At 40.3% G+C, this 17,523-nt stretch overlaps 1 protein-coding gene across 13 annotated transcripts in view; it reads right to left on the bottom strand.

Moving 5' to 3' along the window:
• The window catches only part of UEVLD (UEV and lactate/malate dehyrogenase domains), a 71,425-nt gene that overhangs the window by 36,775 nt on the left and 17,127 nt on the right, over positions 1-17,523 (bottom strand). For 7 of the 13 annotated variants that reach the window (XM_005578431.4, XM_074014073.1, XM_074014072.1 and 4 more), the window contains 4 exons: positions 14,509-14,574; positions 9,304-9,467; positions 3,619-3,754; positions 2,153-2,271 (listed from right to left, as the gene is read on the bottom strand). In XM_005578431.4, the coding sequence (XP_005578488.4) occupies positions 2,153-2,271; positions 3,619-3,754; positions 9,304-9,467; positions 14,509-14,574 (485 nt within the window). Of the gene's footprint in view, positions 1-2,152; positions 2,272-3,618; positions 3,755-6,655; positions 6,737-9,303; positions 9,468-12,896; positions 12,957-14,508; positions 14,575-17,523 lie in introns of those variants that run through there. The other 6 variants (XM_074014070.1, XM_005578435.4, XM_005578439.4 and 3 more) reach the window with 3 other exon arrangements.

Genomic DNA, 17,523 nt, shown 5'->3' with positions numbered 1-17,523 from the left:
TGGTCTCAAAAACAAAAACGAAAAACCATGATTTTCTACAAATAATTACAAATAAATAAAACTTAGTACTGTTAGGGATGTAAAAAATCAGTTGATGTGCATGTTATTAGCAGCATAAATTAGCTCTGCCTTTCCAAAGAGCGATCTGGCACTATGTCATAAGTGCTATAAAAACCATTCATGCCCTCTGACTCACTAGTACTATTTTTTAAAATTATGTACAACCAGGCTGGGTGCAGTGGGGCATGCTTGTACTCCCAGCACTTTGGGAGGCTGAGGCAAGAGGATTGCTTGAGCCCAGAAATTCAAGACCAGCCTGGGAAACATGGCAAAACCCTGTCTCTACAAAAAATACAAGAATTAGTGGGGATGGTGGCTGGCGCCTATAGGCCCAGCTATTTGGAAGGCTGAGGTGGGAGGATGGCTTGAGCTGGGGAGGCGGAAGGTGCAGTAAGCTGAGATTGCACCACTGCATTCCAGCCTGTGCGACAGAACATGACCCTGTCTAAATAAAAAAATAAATAAATAAATAAAATAAAATAAAATAATGTATGACCAAATAAAAATGCAAAGGAAAAAATAAGCAACTTGAAATGTTTATAGAAGCATTTATTTAGGGACAAAAGACTGGATACAACTCAAATTCTAATTAAGAGGTAATAGCAGGCCGGGTGCGGTGGCTCAAGCCTGTAATCCCAGCACTTTGGGAGGCCGAGACGGGCGGATCACGAGGTCAGGAGATCAAGACCATCCTGGCTAACGCGGTGAAACCCCGTCTCTACTAAAAAATACAAAAAACTAGCCGGGCGAGGTGGCAGGTGCCTGTAGTCCCAGCTACTCGGGAGGCTGAGGCAGGAGAATGGCATAAACCCGGGAGGCGGAGCTTGCAGTGAGCTGAGATCCGGCCGCTGCACTCCAGCCTGGGCGACAGAGCAAGACTCCGTCTCAAAAAAAAGAGGTAATAGCAGGCCAGGAACGGTGGCTCACACTTGTAATCCCAGCACTTTGGGAGGCCAGGGCAGGTGGATCACTTGAGGTCAGGAGTTCGAGATCAGCCTGGCCAACGTGGCAAAACGCCATCTCTGCTAAAAATACAAAAATTATCTGGGCGTCGTGGCGCATGCCTGTAGTCCCAGCTACTCCGGAGGCTGAGGCAGGAGAATCGCTTGAACCCAGGAGGTAGAGGCTGTGGTGAGCCAAGATCGTACCACTACACTCCAACCTGGGCGACAGAGCAAGACTCCACCTCAAAAAAAAAAAAAAAAGGGGGTAATAGTGTATTATAGTGTATTCAAATGGAGGGTGAAAAAAATAAAACTATAGTATGCCAAAAGTTGGCATATTTAATTCTGAGCAGCCACCTTTTAAGATATTCTAACTCCATGGATATAATTTATTTGCTCAAGTAGAACCCACCTCCAAGACAAAGTGAGTCTTAAATGGAAAGGGAAGAATTTAGATGGCAAAACAATCCAATATATACAGAAAAGAAAAACTAATGCCAGCCACCAAATAAATATATAGAGGGACAGCTATTCTATTCAGGGCTACATCTCTCAAATGACAAAAGACATGCTGTTATCATGATACTGGGCTCTGGAGGGAGGCAGGCAGGTCTTTTGAACCTCTCTGGAAAGGAATTTAAGCCTTTCTGCAAACAATTTATGCAGAGACTAGTGAAAAGGACTGATGAAAAAATAAACCCTAAACTAGTATAACATATCAACTCAGAAACTATGATCCTAAAAGAAAGTAATTATATAAGAAAAGGCAATCTTTTTTTTTAAAAAAAGCTAATTTTAGGAAGAGCTGAAATTATTATATTAAATAAGAGTTTAATTAAAATGGCATGATTCAGAAAATACAAAAGAATTTGTGACTAAGTCATATGAATGTCAAGTTGAGGTTTCCCTTGGATGAGGATAAGCCCATTGTTCAAATCACTTTTTCTAAGCCTAACTACTAATTAAGAGGCAACATCACTTATGAAAGCTTTCAGCTATTTTTTTTTGTCAACTTACTAAATATATTTTAAGCCAAAATAAGGTTTTCCCACATGACAAAATGAAGGCATTTTTTGGTGTGTAAAACATAACCTGCCTAGAAGTGTGGCACTATGATAGATGTCTTTATAAGCACTATGTTTACATACCTTTGCTGAAATTGCTAATGTGCAGGCAACACCCAGCTCTCCACCTCCAACCACAGTAACTTTATTGACTGTTTTATTCTCATGATTTGCCCAGCTCTTTGAATTTATACCTGAAACACCTAGAAAGAAAAGTGAATTATCCTGAGAATTCAAAAATATCAACAATTTTTTTAGGATCTTTTAAAAAAATATATAGCAGGCTTCATAGCTTAGAGAGAAAATATGGTGCTACTCCATAATGGGCAAAAAATACTACTGAACAAATGAATGCAAGGAAGACAGACGTCTCCTATTAAATATTCGACTAAATAGAAATTATCCTTCTAAAGAGAACGTATCTTTGTAAACACTTTTAAAATATATAAGACTCTAAAAAAGTAGGATTTCCATAATTCTGAAAAATATTCCAACTCATTACTCTGGTCTACAATAAAAAAATATGTCTAACACCTTACCAAAATGTTTCAAACATAGGTATTTGCTTTCATCCTTAATGAGAATCAAGAAGAAGCATAGATATTCTGGTCCAATATACTGAATAAGCCAACAAGCTACATATACATATCATGAAAAAAGGTTTGGGATCATTAACATATGTCAAGTGGTTTTGAACAATACAAGAATTGTTTTATCTGCTTAACACTAATTCTTTACACTTTTAGAAACCTGGCCAGGCACGGTGGCTCATGCCTGTAATCCCTGAACTTTGGGAAGCCAAGGCGGGAGGATCACCTGAGGTCCGGAGTTCAAGACCAGCCTGACCAACATGGCAAAACCTCATCCTTATCAAAAATACAAAAATTGGCTGGGCATGCCTGTAGTCCCAGCAACATGGGAGGCTGAAGCAGGAGAATCGCTTGAACCCAGGAGGCAAAGGTTGCAGTGAGCCCAGATGGTACCACTGCACTTCAGCCTGGGCGACACAGCGAGACTCCATCTCAAAAAAATAAACAAACAAATAAAAAATATTTATTGGAATTACATGGTAATATCCTATGATAGAGGCAAAGGAATTTCTTTCTTTTTTTTTTTTTTTTAGATGGAGTCTTGCTCTGTTGCCCAGGCTGGAGGGCAGTTGTTCAATCTCAGTCCACTGTAACCTCTGCCTCCCGGGTTCAAGTGATTCTCCCACCTCAGTCTCCCAAGTAGCTGGGATTACAGGCACCCGCCACCACGCCCAGCTAATTTTTTTATTTTTAGTAGAGATGGGGTTTCACCATGTTGGCCAAGCTGGTCTCGAACTCCTGACCTCAGGTGATCTGCCTGCCTCAGCCTCCCAAAGTCCTGGGATTGCAGGGGTGAGCCACCGTGCTTGGCCTGAGGCACAGGAATTTCTTATTTCAAAAACAGATGTACATATGCACACAAATTTATTTATAAAAATCAAGTGGCAGAAAGTAAATTATTTTTGTGAGAAACTGGTAACTCATAACTCTCAAGACAGTCTGCCTGACAAATATACAAACCTTCAGTGATTTTTGCAATATAGGCTAGCAAGTCTACCTGCCGTGCCTCATCAGATGATGGTAGAGAATACAGCGGAAGTTCCTCTTGAAACTTGGCAATCATTTCTTTAATTAATCCAACAATGACAGATTTAGGCTGTAGAATACACAAAAAACAGAAAAGTTACACAAAAATTTTGCTGAACAATACTACCTTTGTTGAGGCAGGAGTATCACTTGAGCCCAGGAGTCTGAGTTATGATTGCAGTCTGAGTTATGCAGTGAGTTATGGTTGCACCACTACACTCCAGCTTGGGCAACAGAGTGAGACTTCATCTCAAAACAAAACAAACAAAAAAACTTTTAACCTATACAGTCTTTTAGAGTTAGTCAAAAAGAAGTATTCAATCATGTTCTCCTATTTTGAAAACCATCATACAAATTATATGATACTTTTAACTGTTGCAATGCTTTTCACTGAAAAATTATTGAATACTTTTAACTGAAAAATAAAGGAAGAAGAAATGCTAATTCAACATTTCCCAAAAGTAGAATAATAGCATGAATGTGCTTAATAGCCTAATACCTAGGTTTGGAAACTCTTTTTTTTTTTTTTTTTTAACTTTCATTTTGAAATAATTTCAGACTGACAGAAAAGTTGCAAAAATAGTACGTATACTCTTCACCCAGATTACTCAAATGTTAACATTTTATCACATTTGCTTGTTTAGTCTTTCTCTAGTTTTTCTGACCTGAACAAGTAAACTGCAAACATGATGTCCTTTTACCCCTAAGTACTTTAATGTATATTTCCTAAAAGAGAAAAACATTCTCCTTTTAACTATTATCAAATCAGAAAATTAACACTGATAAAATACTATCTAATTTGGTACTATATTCTTTTAATGTAATTGGTTAAGCAACCTTGATGAAATTCACTAACCTGTCTGAGCTTCAGTGTCATCAGTAATACAATGTGAATAATAAATCCCAAATGGTTGTTATGAGTAATAAATGAGTCAATGAATGCTAACTATAAGCCGTGAGTGTAAAACAGATGTTTATTATTATTCTTAGCAATATTTAGTAGTATGCTCATTTTTAAAGTGCTTAATTTCTCAGAGTGTGGGTTTCACTATTTATAAAGTAAGGAGATGAGGCTATTAGGGCCAAGAATTCAAATACCTTTGGGGACCAAGCAGACAACATTAAATGTGTGAAGCTGGCAAGTATAAGAAAATCTGGAGAGACAGTTATTGTGGCAAATTGGAAAGAGCATGCCGATAGGCATTCAAATTTACATTAAGAACAAAACAAAACAAGGTAAAACAAAACGAACTGTGCTGTTCAAACAAATTCTATAGGCCTAACGTGGCCCTCTGAATCTCTTGGAGAAACTGCAATCCCCGGCCTAGATGACCTCTAGATTCCTTCTAGCTCCAAAGTTCTATATAATTATGCTACATAATTATGCTGCAGTACTTTTTTTTTTTTTAAGGAAAGAACATATTTGAACCACATAAATAAAAAGGTAGTACATAAGAAAAACTAATGTAACAATTTATGTAACTACCTAACGTATGAGCATGCTCTTATATCTAAAACAAAAAATAAAAAGGTAACATTGGTACTACAAATACATATTTGACAAGTGTGCATTAAAGAATTCTCTAATATAGGGTGAGATGTCACTATATGTGTAGTAGAAAGGTTAAAATTAAAAACAAAAACAAGGCTGGGTGCTGTGGCTCACGCCTGTAATCCCAGCACTTTGGGAGGCCGAGGCGGGCGGATCACAAGGTCAGGAGATCAAGACCATCCTGGCTAACATAGTGAAACCTCATCTCTACTAAAAATACAAAAAAAAAAAAAAAAAATTAGCTGGGCATGGCGGCAGGCACCTATAGTCCCAGCTACTCAGGAGGCTGAGGCAGGAGAATGGCGTGAACCTGGGAGGAGGAGCTTGCAGTGAGCAGAGATCGCGCCACTGTACTCCAGCCTGGGCGACAGAGTGAGACTCCATCTCAAAAAAAAAAAAAAAAAAAAGAATTCTCTGATATAAACCTATTTAAAATGTGGAGAATACTTTTTCAAGATACAGAAAACAATTGTTATGATAGGCATACCCACAATTCTTATAAAAACATGCTTGCAAGGATAAATCCACCTGAGCACTCATTTCTCAGATATACTAACGCTATAAAATTGTTAAGCACTGAATATTGCCACCTACTTTTGCAGTGTTTGAGTTTCAACACTGATTGGTATGAATTCTGAATTACACAATTAATTACTGTTATTTTTCAGTCTTTCTGCCATGTTGCATATAGAAGGCATGTATTTAATATGAATACTTAAAACAGCAACATTATTTGTAGCAAAGTCACTTCCCTGTGTTCATTTTTCCTTTAAAGGCACTGTATTTAGAAAATAGTTATTACAACAAACAGTGCTTTGGAAGATCTGAAACTCCAAATCAATGTGCTCTATCAACCATAAGTAGATCTAAGAAGCCCTGACTGAAAAGAACAGAAATGTAAAAAGCTGATACATTTAAAGATTATAAAATTGGTTTATTGTAAAAGCAATTCAAGAACACCCAGTTAAAATCTTATCCCAATGCTACCCAATACAACCAAGAAGCAGTTAAGTACTTTTACATTAGGAACGAGGACATAAAACAAGAGACCACATCAAGGCTGTGATTCAAACTCAAAAAGGGAAAGGACTCTTTCGTCTCCTTCAGGTCAGTACAGAGGGCATCATAAGATCAAAGCACTGTGCCAGGTATCACAGTACGCTGCAGTACTTTTAAATAGGGCAATTTAAATAATGTAATATCTTTTTAAGACTAATTTTAAGGTGGGACATTGTGGCTCGCACCTGTAATCCCATCACTTTGGGAGGTTGAGGTGGGAGGATACCTTGATCCCAGGAGTTCAATACCACCCTGGAATAATAGGGAGATCCTGTCTGCACAAAAATTAAAAAATTAGTGGGGCATGGTAGACCATGCTTGTAGTCCCAGCTACTCAGAAGGCTGAGGTGGGAAACTCACTTGAGCCCAGGAATTTCACGGTGCAGTGAGCTCTGATTGTGCTACTGCACTCCAGTGTGGGTGAAGACAGCATTACCCTGTCTGAAAAAAAGAGACTAGTTTTAGCTTATAATAAAGAGGCTCAGAACAGTAAAATAAAACCAGAACTGTCTAAACTAAACTTAAGCACAACCTTCACTAGATTATAAGACTATCCTCGAGGATTTACTAAACAAACAAAATTATGAAAAGAGATCCCAATGAAAACCAGAGAGAAGAAACAGGATACATGAATTCCTGCAACATGGTACAGATGTCACAAATACTACTCGAGGATAGTTTTGTTTTGTTTTGTTTAAAGTAACAATGGATGGAGGAGAGAAACAGACAATTCCAAAAGGAAGAAATGTATGACGGATAAGTAAATGAAAATGATTTCAATTTCTCAAATAACCAAATAACTGAAAATTAAGAGTAAGATCCATTTTTGTCCTTCCAATTGACAAATTTTTATTATGCCCCATTCATCACATTTAACTGGCAATCTTATTTGAATCATCAGGTAATGCAAATAACATAAATATTCATAAAGTAAAATGTCAGCTCCTACTACTGATAATCCGAAGTATGTCCTTTGTTTTTCTATTTCTTTTTTCTTCTTTTTAAATGTTTTCTATATAAAAATATAGAAAAACATAAAACAAAGTAAAATGCATCTACAATTATACACCTTTTTATAAGCTGTCTATAAAATAAGAAGTGATAATCCTAAGGCAGTCTTTACTCCAACCTCAATTGACTCCAACATACCCAGCCCTACTAGCTTTCTGGGTACATATAAACATATTATAAATAATCCTTTTATAAAATTTTTAAATTACTTACAAAAATGAGAGAATACATCATCTAAACCAATGTATAGAAGATAAGCAAAGGTTTGTTTTAAGGATAATACCTTCTATTAGAGAAAAGGTACTGTAAAATAGGTACCCTCCTACACGGATTTCTACTGATTATAGAAATGTATCATTCTGTGCACCCTTTTGGAGGCCAATTTGGTAATATATAAGAAAATCTTGAAAATATTTAAAATCTTTGATCCAATAATTCTACTCCAAGAGATTTATCATTAGGAAATTATCAAATGTATATTGGATATATACAAACATTCACATTTAAAAATGTTCATCATGGCCGGGCGCGGTGGCTCAAGCCTGTAATCCCAGCACTTTGGGAGGCCGAGACGGGCGGATCACGAGGTCAGAAGATCGAGACCATCCTGGCTAACACGGTGAAACCCCGTCTCTACTAAAAAATACAAAAAACTAGCCGGGCGAGGTGGCGGGCACCTGTAGTCCCAGCTACTCGGGAGGCTGAGGCAGGAGAATGGCGTAAACCCGGGAGGCGGAGCTTGCAGTGAGCTGAGATCCGGCCACTGCACTCCAGCCCGGGCGACAGAGCCAGACTCCGTCTCAAAAAAAAAAAAAAAAAAAAAAAAAAAAAAAATACAAAAAACTAGCCGGGCGAGGTGGCGGGCGCCTGTAGTCCCAGCTACTCGGGAGGCTGAGGCAGGAGAATGGCGTAAACCCAGGAGGCGGAGCTTGCAGTGAGCTGAGATCCGGCCACTGCACTCCAGCCTGGGTGACACAGCGAGACTCCGTCTCAAAAAAAAAAAAAAGTTCATCATTAAATGTCTTACAATAGGGCAATTTGTAGATACAATATGTAACATCCTTACGCTGGATCATCAGGCAACTATTAAAAACCATGTATTTTGAAAATAGTTTTACATGGAGAAATGCTCAATATAATGGTCAATGAAAAATGAAGGGCCGGGCGCGGTGGCTCAAGCCTGTAATCCCAGCACTTTGGGAGGCCGAGACGGGCGGATCACGAGGTCAGGAGATCAAGACCATCCTGGCTAACACGGTGAAACCCCGTCTCTACTAAAAAAAAAAATACAAAAAACTAGCCAGGCGAGGTGGCGGGCGCCTGTAGTCCCAGCTACTTGGGAGGCTGAGGCAGGAGAATAGCGTGAACCCAGGAGGCGGAGCTTGCAGTGACCTGAGATCCGGCCACTGCAGTCCAGCCTGGGCGACAGAGCAAGACTCCGTCTCAAAAAAAAAAAAAAAAAAAGAAAAATGAAGAATACAAAATTATATAACATGAGGACATAAAACAAATACTACAGTTATATAGATCAATGTGGATGACTTTTTAAAACTTAATGTTGGTTAAAACAAAGCATGTCACAAAAGGTTACATACTGTATGATTCAACTTATATGAAAGTCAAAAACAGGCAAAACTACAAATAAATATATATTACACAAAAATCTGTAATAGGAAGGGACTTGGAAATAATGCCCCAATTACTTGCTAGTAGCTCTTCCCGTACTTTCTCAAGTGGGAAACGACTATAAAAAGACAGGGAGCAAACAAGAGTTGGCTCCAAAACCTGGAGGGAGCAGCTTTGTACAGGCGGTTGTCATCAGGGTTCTGGGACTTGGGCAAGCCTAGACAGCTCAATTTCAAATTAATTCCAAAGACCACATGAAGAATATCATTGAAAAAAAAATGCAGTATTATACCTATTTGTATTGGCAGAATCAATTATAAGTCTTAAAAAGAAAAAAAAAGCTTTCTGTAGAAAATCCAAATTGATCTTACATGGCTCCAGTTTTGGAGATAAGGCAAATATATTCTGCCTTGAGCATCCACATGTTTTCCGACTAAGATTTCCATATTTGCAGTTGGCTTCAAGAAGCAAATAGGCGGAGCAAAAGGGTGAGAATCCAAAATCCAGAAACGAATTGGTATGTTATATGTATTACCTATTTGAGACAAAAGAAACATATCTTCAAACAATAATAAAACACACACATTATACTTATGATATAGCTAGGTGGCATTTTAAGAAATGAGTAGGCTGGGTATGGTGGCTGAAGCCTGTAATCCCAGCACTTTGGGAGGCTGAGGTGAGCAGATCTCATGAGCCCAGGAGTTTGAGACCAGCCTAGGCAACATGGAGAAACTCCATCTCTACAAAAAATTTTAAAATTAGCTGGGTGTGGTGGCACACACCTACAGTCCCAGTTACTGGGGAGGCTGAGATGGGCGGATGACTTGAGCCCGGGAGGTCAAGTTTGCATTAAGCCATGATTGTGCCACTGCACTCTAGCCTGGGTGATGGAGTGACACCCTGTCTCAAAAAAAAAAAAAAAGAAAAGAAATAAGTAGTCTAGTCAGGTTTACATATAAAGGATTAATGTTAATCGAGGCCTATTCCTCCCATTTCATCCACATTCACATTGGAAATATGTTCCTTTTAGAGCACTGGTACAACACTTGAGTAAGTTTAATTACAGATCACAAGGTCAGGAGATGGACACCATTCTGGCTAACACGGTGAAACCCCATCTCTATTAAATACACAAAAATTAGCTGGGTGTGGTGGCAGGCGCCTGTAGTCCCAGCTACTCGGGAGGCTGAGGCAGGAGAATGGCATGAACCTGGGAGGTGGAGCTTGCAGTGAGCTGAGATTGCGCCACTGCACTCCAGCCTAGGTGACAATGGGAGACTCCGTCTCAAACAAAACAAAACAAAACAAAACAACGCCCAAATCATCCACCCTGCCTCTCAAAAAAAAAAAAAAAAAAAAATCAAATTTTCAAAAATGTTTACTAATATAGCCAAAGTGGCAGCCCAAATCCTGATAAGAGTTGCTTCCTACATTAATCACTACACATTAAAGAAAAGGAAAGAAATGTCTATTGAAGGCCAGGCGTGATGGCTCACGTCTGTCATCCCAGCACTTCGAGGTGGATGGATCACTTGAGGTCAGGAGTTCGAGACCAGCCTGACCAACATGATGAAACCCCGTCTCTACTAAAAATTCAAAATGTTAACCGGGCATGGTGGCAAGCACTTGTAATCCCAGATACTTGGAAGGCTGAGGCACGAGAATCGCCTGAACCCAGGAGGCGGAGGCTGCAGTGAACCAAGATTGCGCCATTGTACTCCAGCCAGGGTGACAGCCCAAGACTCTGTCTCAAAAAACAAAACAAAAAATGTCTATTGAAAGTATTCCCCTGGTTGATCAAGGATCTGCCTCCACCAATACCCCTCCCCAGCAGTATTCATGCATTTTAACAGCCCATGACTAGCAAAGCAATTGGTGACTCAGATTCCTGTGTCTAAATGGTAAGATTTCACTACTAGTTCACTAGTCTCTTCTTCCTTCCCTCTTTCCCATCAGCAAATACCTTGACTTCTACCCTGCACATCTAGCTTTTAGTAATTCAGCACTGAAGAGTCCAAACTCCTGACACAAAGTCCTCAGATTTAAAGGAATTATATCATGAGAAGGTAACTTAAGTTGGATGTAAACAAAGTTTAGATAGGTGTGATCTTAAGACAATACATTGCTAGGCCAAAATGTGCGGACAGCTTGAGTCCAGGACTTTAAGACCAGCCTGCGCAACAAAGCAAGACCCTGGTGTGGTAGTGCATATCTGTAGTCCTAGCTACTCAGGAGGCTGAGGCAGGAAGAATGCTTAAGCCCAGAAATTTGAGGTTACAGATAGCTATGATCACGCCACTGCACTCTAGCCTAGGAAACAGAGCAACACCCTCTCTCTTAAAAGAAAAAGATTATATACATCTCTAAAAAATGAGTGTTTGAAGAAAAAGTATCATTATGTCTTTTTTTTTTTTTTTTTTTGAGACAGTCTCACTCTATCGCCCAGGCTGGAGTGCAGTGGCACAGTCTCGGCTCACTGCAACCTCCGCCTCCTGGGTTCAAGCAATTCTCTGCTTCAGCCTCCCAAGTAGCTGAGATTACAGGCACCCGCCATCACACCCAGCTAATATTTTGTATTTTTAGTAGAGATGGGGTTTCACCATCTTGGCCAGGCTAGTCTTGAACTCCTGATCTTGTAATCCGCCCACCTCAGCCTCCCAAAGTGCTGGGATTACAGGCGTGAGCCACCGCGCCCAGCCAATTATGTCTTAACACAATGTTGGCTGTATAAGAAATAATACCAAAAATTTCTAGAGATAAATATAAGGTAATATTAACAGAAGTTTCATGTAGATGGGAGGTTAGATACAGGCTTTACTTCATCCCTTCCCAAATGTTTAAATTTTTTTTAGCATAAGCATGTATAATCATTGCACTAATAAAACTAATTAACTAAAAGAGAGTAATAGAGGCAGACAAGGCCGGGCACAGTGGCTTACACCTGTAATCCCAGTACTTTGGGAGGCAGAGGTGGGCAGATCACCAGAGGCTGGGAGTTCAAGACCAGCCTGACCAACATGGAGAAACCCCGTCTCTACTAAAAATACAAAATTAGCTGGGCATGGTGGTGCATACCTGTAATCCCAGCTACTCAGGAGACTGAGGCAGGAGAATAGCTTGAACCCAGGAGGTTGCAGTGAGCCGAGATCACGCCATTGCACTCCAGCCTAGGCAACAAGAGTGAAACTCCATTTCCAAAAAAAAAAAAAAACCAAAAAACATAAAGGCAGACAAATAATAATGGCCACATTTACTGAGCATTTACTATATGCCAGGCACTATGCCAAGAGTTTTACTTACTGTAATTCGTTTAAGCCTTACAATTCTGAGGTGGGCTCTAGTATTGGCCCATTTTACAGATGAGAAAGATAATATACATTCTGACCTTCTGATCAGCAGGAAATAACTAGCGTGCATTCACATTGAGTTGATACAATTCCAAAGCAAACGAAAAGTATAATGCAGAAAAAAAAAGGTGGGGGGTGCACCTGAGGAAGACCCCAGCATAAGAATCAATGACATAACTCAATGACTGCAGGACAGGCATAGTGCCAGTGAGCAGGATTTTATGGTATTCAGATAACCTTTCTTCCCTCATGTTACCTCCCTACTCTGTATTAGAAACTGAAATGCTACTAAGCAGTAGTTCATTTAAATTCACAAGCTCCTCTGTTAATATGCAACTACCCTTGAAAACACTGGGGTGGGTTAAGAGTTGACCTTTATCTCTCAGAATGAATCACCTTCATCAGTTTCCTTCCTTCTTCCTCTCCCTTCCTCCTTTCCCTAATACCCTTCCCTTTCCTTTCTTTTCAACATCTAACCAAGATAAATTCAGAATACAACTTAAGAGGAACAGGTCTGAGTAAAATTCTCTACGCAGCCAGGAAACAGTCTGAAAGCTTGGCAGGGAAAAGCAAGGAAAGAAAAGAAAAATCAACTCTATGCCTGTTCTGCCTACCTCACTCTGCAATCTCTGCATGGATCCCATGGCTAGCTGCATTCATCTCCATCCATTCTCCTATGCATAAAAACAAAATGAATTCCTACGTATTTCCTGAGTGCCTATTATTGCAAAAGGAGGTATCATGGTGGGACATACACAGACACAGAACAAAACATGAGTGCATCTCTAGCAACAAGTCATCACTGGGGGTGGGGAGTGGGGAATTAAGGGGGTTTGTGATAATCCAGGAGCTCACAAAGAAGCACCTACTTTGAAAGAATTCCCCCCAAATGCAGCTTCCTAGGGTCTTTTGGGCAATGTATTCTCATTGTACAATGCTGAACTCTTTTTAGGAGAGCGAAGTTATGCTGCTGTCTCCCTATTTGGTTTCCAAATCTTTCTCAGCCCCCCTTTCAGTGTATCTTTAATGCCCCAGTAAGCCACTTATTCCTAAGCCCTTCAGTCAATAATCAAACTAACTCAACTATTCAACAAATACCAAAAAATTTCCTTTAAGCACATAACTGTATATTAGTGATTATAGATGTTATTCTTCCTGGGATTATTTGCATTTCAAAAGAACGTGAACTTTTTTTTTTTTTTTTTGAGACTGAGTCTCACTCCGTCACCCAGGCTAGAGTGCAGTGGCATGATCTCGGCTCACTGCAACCTCTGCCTCCCGAGTTCAAGAGATTCCCCTGCCTCAGCCTTCTGAGTAGTTGGGATTACAGGCCGTGCCATTAGGCCTAATTTTTGTATTTTTAGTAGAGACGGGATTTCACCATGTTGGCCAGGCTGGTCTCGAAATCCTGACCTCAAGTGATCTGCCCACCTAGGCCTCCCAAAGTGCTGGGATTACAGGCATGAGCCACCACACCCAGCAAGAACAGTGAATTTCTAATAGTGAAACTTCAGGCACCACTTCAGAGAAATATTTGGAAACAAAGATTCACTGGTGTTCTTAAAATCATACTATATATAAGCAATCTCTTGTGATTCTTATCTGAAAGGTTAGTCCTTGTTGAACACAGGAGAAGTAGGTCTGGAAACATGGGAAGAGTTAAGTATAAGAAAAGTCAGTGATTTGTTTTCCTTTATTTTTGGGCAAACACTTAGCTATTTTAAACTGCTAGGTCACTCTAAAATGTGTTCCTTTCTTTGAGCTTTCATGACCTCTTGTGTTGTAAAATTTTCCTATTGGAGTCTGAGTTTCAGGCTAACACTAGCTGTGTGATCTTAGGTAAATCAGACCAGGCTAAGATTCAGTTTCACCTATGGAATGGAGATAATGTTATATCACATAGAGAGGAAAGGAGGGGAACAAAATATAGATGTAGAAGAAAAAAGTAACTCTCCCCAAGGGCAGGCCTATGTCTGTCTTGCTTTCCTTCGTACCCTGGAGCCTACCAGAGCAGTGGGCACACAGTTGACAATAAGTATTTGTTGAATTGAACTGAACTTGTTGACATTAATATAGGCTTTCCTTGACTGGAACAGATCCAGTAAGGTTCTGTATAGGTCATATATCTGTAACAATACTTTAAGAATGTTATGGCATAAACAAATGTAAGTTATTAAATGAACTGGTCTTTTAGAAAACTCACGTTTTTTCAACTTCCACACTTACCCTGATACATCACAGGAATTGTGCCAGTAAAATTCAGCAGGTCTTTCTGGGAACTATCTTTAAAAACTAGAAGAAAAAAAAAAGCCCCAAAATGTGCAATCAGAAAGAGAAAGAACTGTAGTAAAGTATGTAAGTGTGCACGTGTGTGCTCATGAATACACACACAAATACACACACAATCTCTAAACTAGGAATCGGTAAATCTGTCAACAAGAGGAAATGATTAGATGTTGTTTACTTAGAAAGCAGTAACGGTAGCTGAAAGAATACAGGCCTTTGATACTGAAATCCCAAGTTCTAGGGCCACCTTCCCCACTTAGAGGAATGTGACTTTTGGTGACTTTAATCGTCTTTGATCTTCAGTTTCATCATTTATAAAATAAAGATAATAAGACTGCCTTACCAAGTTGTCATAACGATCGTATGACAGAATGTGAAAACTTTTAAGAAGTACTATAATATTTGGGGCCATTATTAAATAATTGTCACATGTCAGTTGCAAAGTGGTTCTACTCCTCTCACCTCGGGGTCAACACCTACCTCCACTACGCCCCCTGTCAGCAGGAAGAAGCCAGAGTGATCAACGGCCTTTTCCCATTTTCATTAGCCAACACCTTAAGATTAAGGTGTTTTAAAAACCCAAAGGGAGGATTGAAATTGCCTTTGCAAAATGATGACTGAGACAGCGAAAGAGATCTAACCTAACCAACTCCATCTTCCTTCTAAACTTTAAGCTGTCCTTGTTCTTTCCTGGGCATAGGCTGAACTCACTTTGGAAAGAACTTAATTTATAATTTATAGTTTAAAACAAAGACAGTAACAGCCCTTTTGCAAAACAAACTTCCTTCTTGCCTGGGGACTAGACTGCCCTTGTAGGACTAACAAATTAGCCACAAAATTAAAAATTATGGTTTATGGCCGGGCATGGTGGCTCACACCTGTAACCCCAGCACTTTGGGAGGCCAAGGCAGGTGGATTACTTGAGGTCAGAAGTTCAAGACCAGCTTGGGCAACATGATGAAACCCCATCTCTACAAAAATACAAAAATTAGCCGGGTGTGGTGGGTCCGAGCTGCTTGGGAGGCTGAGGCAGGAGAATAACTTGAAGCCAGGAGGCAGAGGTTGCAGTGAGCCAAGATTGCGCCACTGCACTCCAGACTGGGCAACACAGTGAGACTCTGTCTCAAAAAAATAAATAAAGTAAAATAAAATAAAAATTATGGTTTAGTAATCATGCACTTGGAGGCTTACAAGATTCTGGTCCTCCCTAAACTGCTCCTAAGATCAGCGCTTATTTTGCAGGCCGTACACTTGACAGATCAGCTGGCACCACCCAGATTGATAAACTGGCTCATCTGATCTTGTGACCCCAACCTAGGAAGTGACTTAGAGCAAGAGGACAACTTCAACTTCCCATGATTTCATCTTCTACCTAACCAATCAGCACTCCTGGCTCACTGGCTTCCCCCACCCACCAAGCTGTCATTAAAAACTGATCTCAGAATGCTCAGGGAGACTGATTTGAGTAACAGTAAAATTCCAGGTCTGGCACAGTGGCTCATGCCTGTAATCCTAGCACTTTGGGAGGCCGAAGTGGGTGGATCACTTGAGGTCAGGAGTTCAAGACCAGCGTGGCCAACATGGTGAAACCTCGTCTCTACTAAAAATACAAAAATTAGCAGGGCATGATGGCATGCACCTGTAGTTCCAGCTACTGGAGAGGCTGACGCATGAGAACTGCTTGAACCCAGGAGGGGGAGGCTGCAGTGAGCTGAGATCATGCCACTGCACTTCAGCCTGGGCAACAGACAGTGACTATGTCTCAAACAAACCAACCAACCAACCTCCAGTCTCCCGCAAAAAACAAACGGACAAAAAATTATCACATGTAACAAAATCATTTATAGTCACTTTTAGAATCAGAAGAAAAACTGCCAGCATTGCTTTCTAAAGCAACCTGTTAGATCAATAATTACTTTCCTTGGTTTCTCTAATTCCATTATTCTCAACCTTTTTTCAACATTCATATCTCTGAAATTTCAACTTTCCCATCAATAACTGGGACACACTGATAGAGAATCAATGCCCTAATCTCAGGATTGAGTACAGAAAACACTATCTCTGGTCTCAAACAATCAAACTATCTTGGAGTGCAGTCCTTTTAGTACTTCAGTAGCTGTATTATTTGAGCAGACGAAGAACAAATTTTAAATAGATTTCATAACCTATTAGAAAGCAGCAAGAGGAAACCAGGCTGTGTTAGTCTATTCACGTTCCGGTAACAAAATACCATTGACTGGGTGGCTTATAAACAGCAAAATTTATTTGTCACAGTCTAGAGGCTGGAAAGTTTGAGGCCAAGGTGCTAGCAGATTTGGTGTCTGGTGAGGGCCTGCTTCCTGGTATATATGCAGCTGTCTTTTTGTTGTGTCCTAACATGGTGGGAAGGGCGAGGTGGACGAAGCAAGGAGTCTCTCTCAGGGCTTTTTTTTTGTTTAATGGAGTCTCGCTGTGTTGCCCAGGCAGGCTGGAGTGCAGTGGCACAATCTCAGCTTACTGCAACCTCCACCTCCCAGGTTCAAGCAATTCTCCTGCGTCAGCCTCCCTAGTAGTTGGGATTACAGGCACCCACCACCATGCGCGGCTAATTTTCTTGTATTTTTAGTAGAGATAGGGTTTCACTATGTTGGCCAGTCTGGTCTCGAACTCCTGACCTCAATTGATACACCCACCTCGGCCTCCCAAAGTGCTGTGATTACAGGTGTGAGTCACTGCGCCCGGCCATGGGCTCTTTTAAGAAGACACCAGTCTCATTCATGAGGGCCCAAAGGCCCCCCTCCTAATACCATCACCTTGTGGGTTAGGATTTCAGCATATGAACTTGCAGGGACACAAACATTCAGACCATAGCACAGGCTGATACAGAAAACCCAAGGGCCAAGAGTATACGTCAGTATAAGTGTTTACCTTGAATTACATGAAGGAAAGGTAACAATGAATGAAGGGACCACTAGC

The sequence above is a fragment of the Macaca fascicularis genome, chromosome 14 (assembly GCF_037993035.2).
Source record: "Macaca fascicularis isolate 582-1 chromosome 14, T2T-MFA8v1.1".
In the NCBI taxonomy this organism is placed as follows: Eukaryota; Metazoa; Chordata; class Mammalia; order Primates; family Cercopithecidae; genus Macaca; species Macaca fascicularis.
Note: the sequence above shows the minus strand (reverse complement) of the source record. Positions and strands in the feature narration are given on the sequence as shown.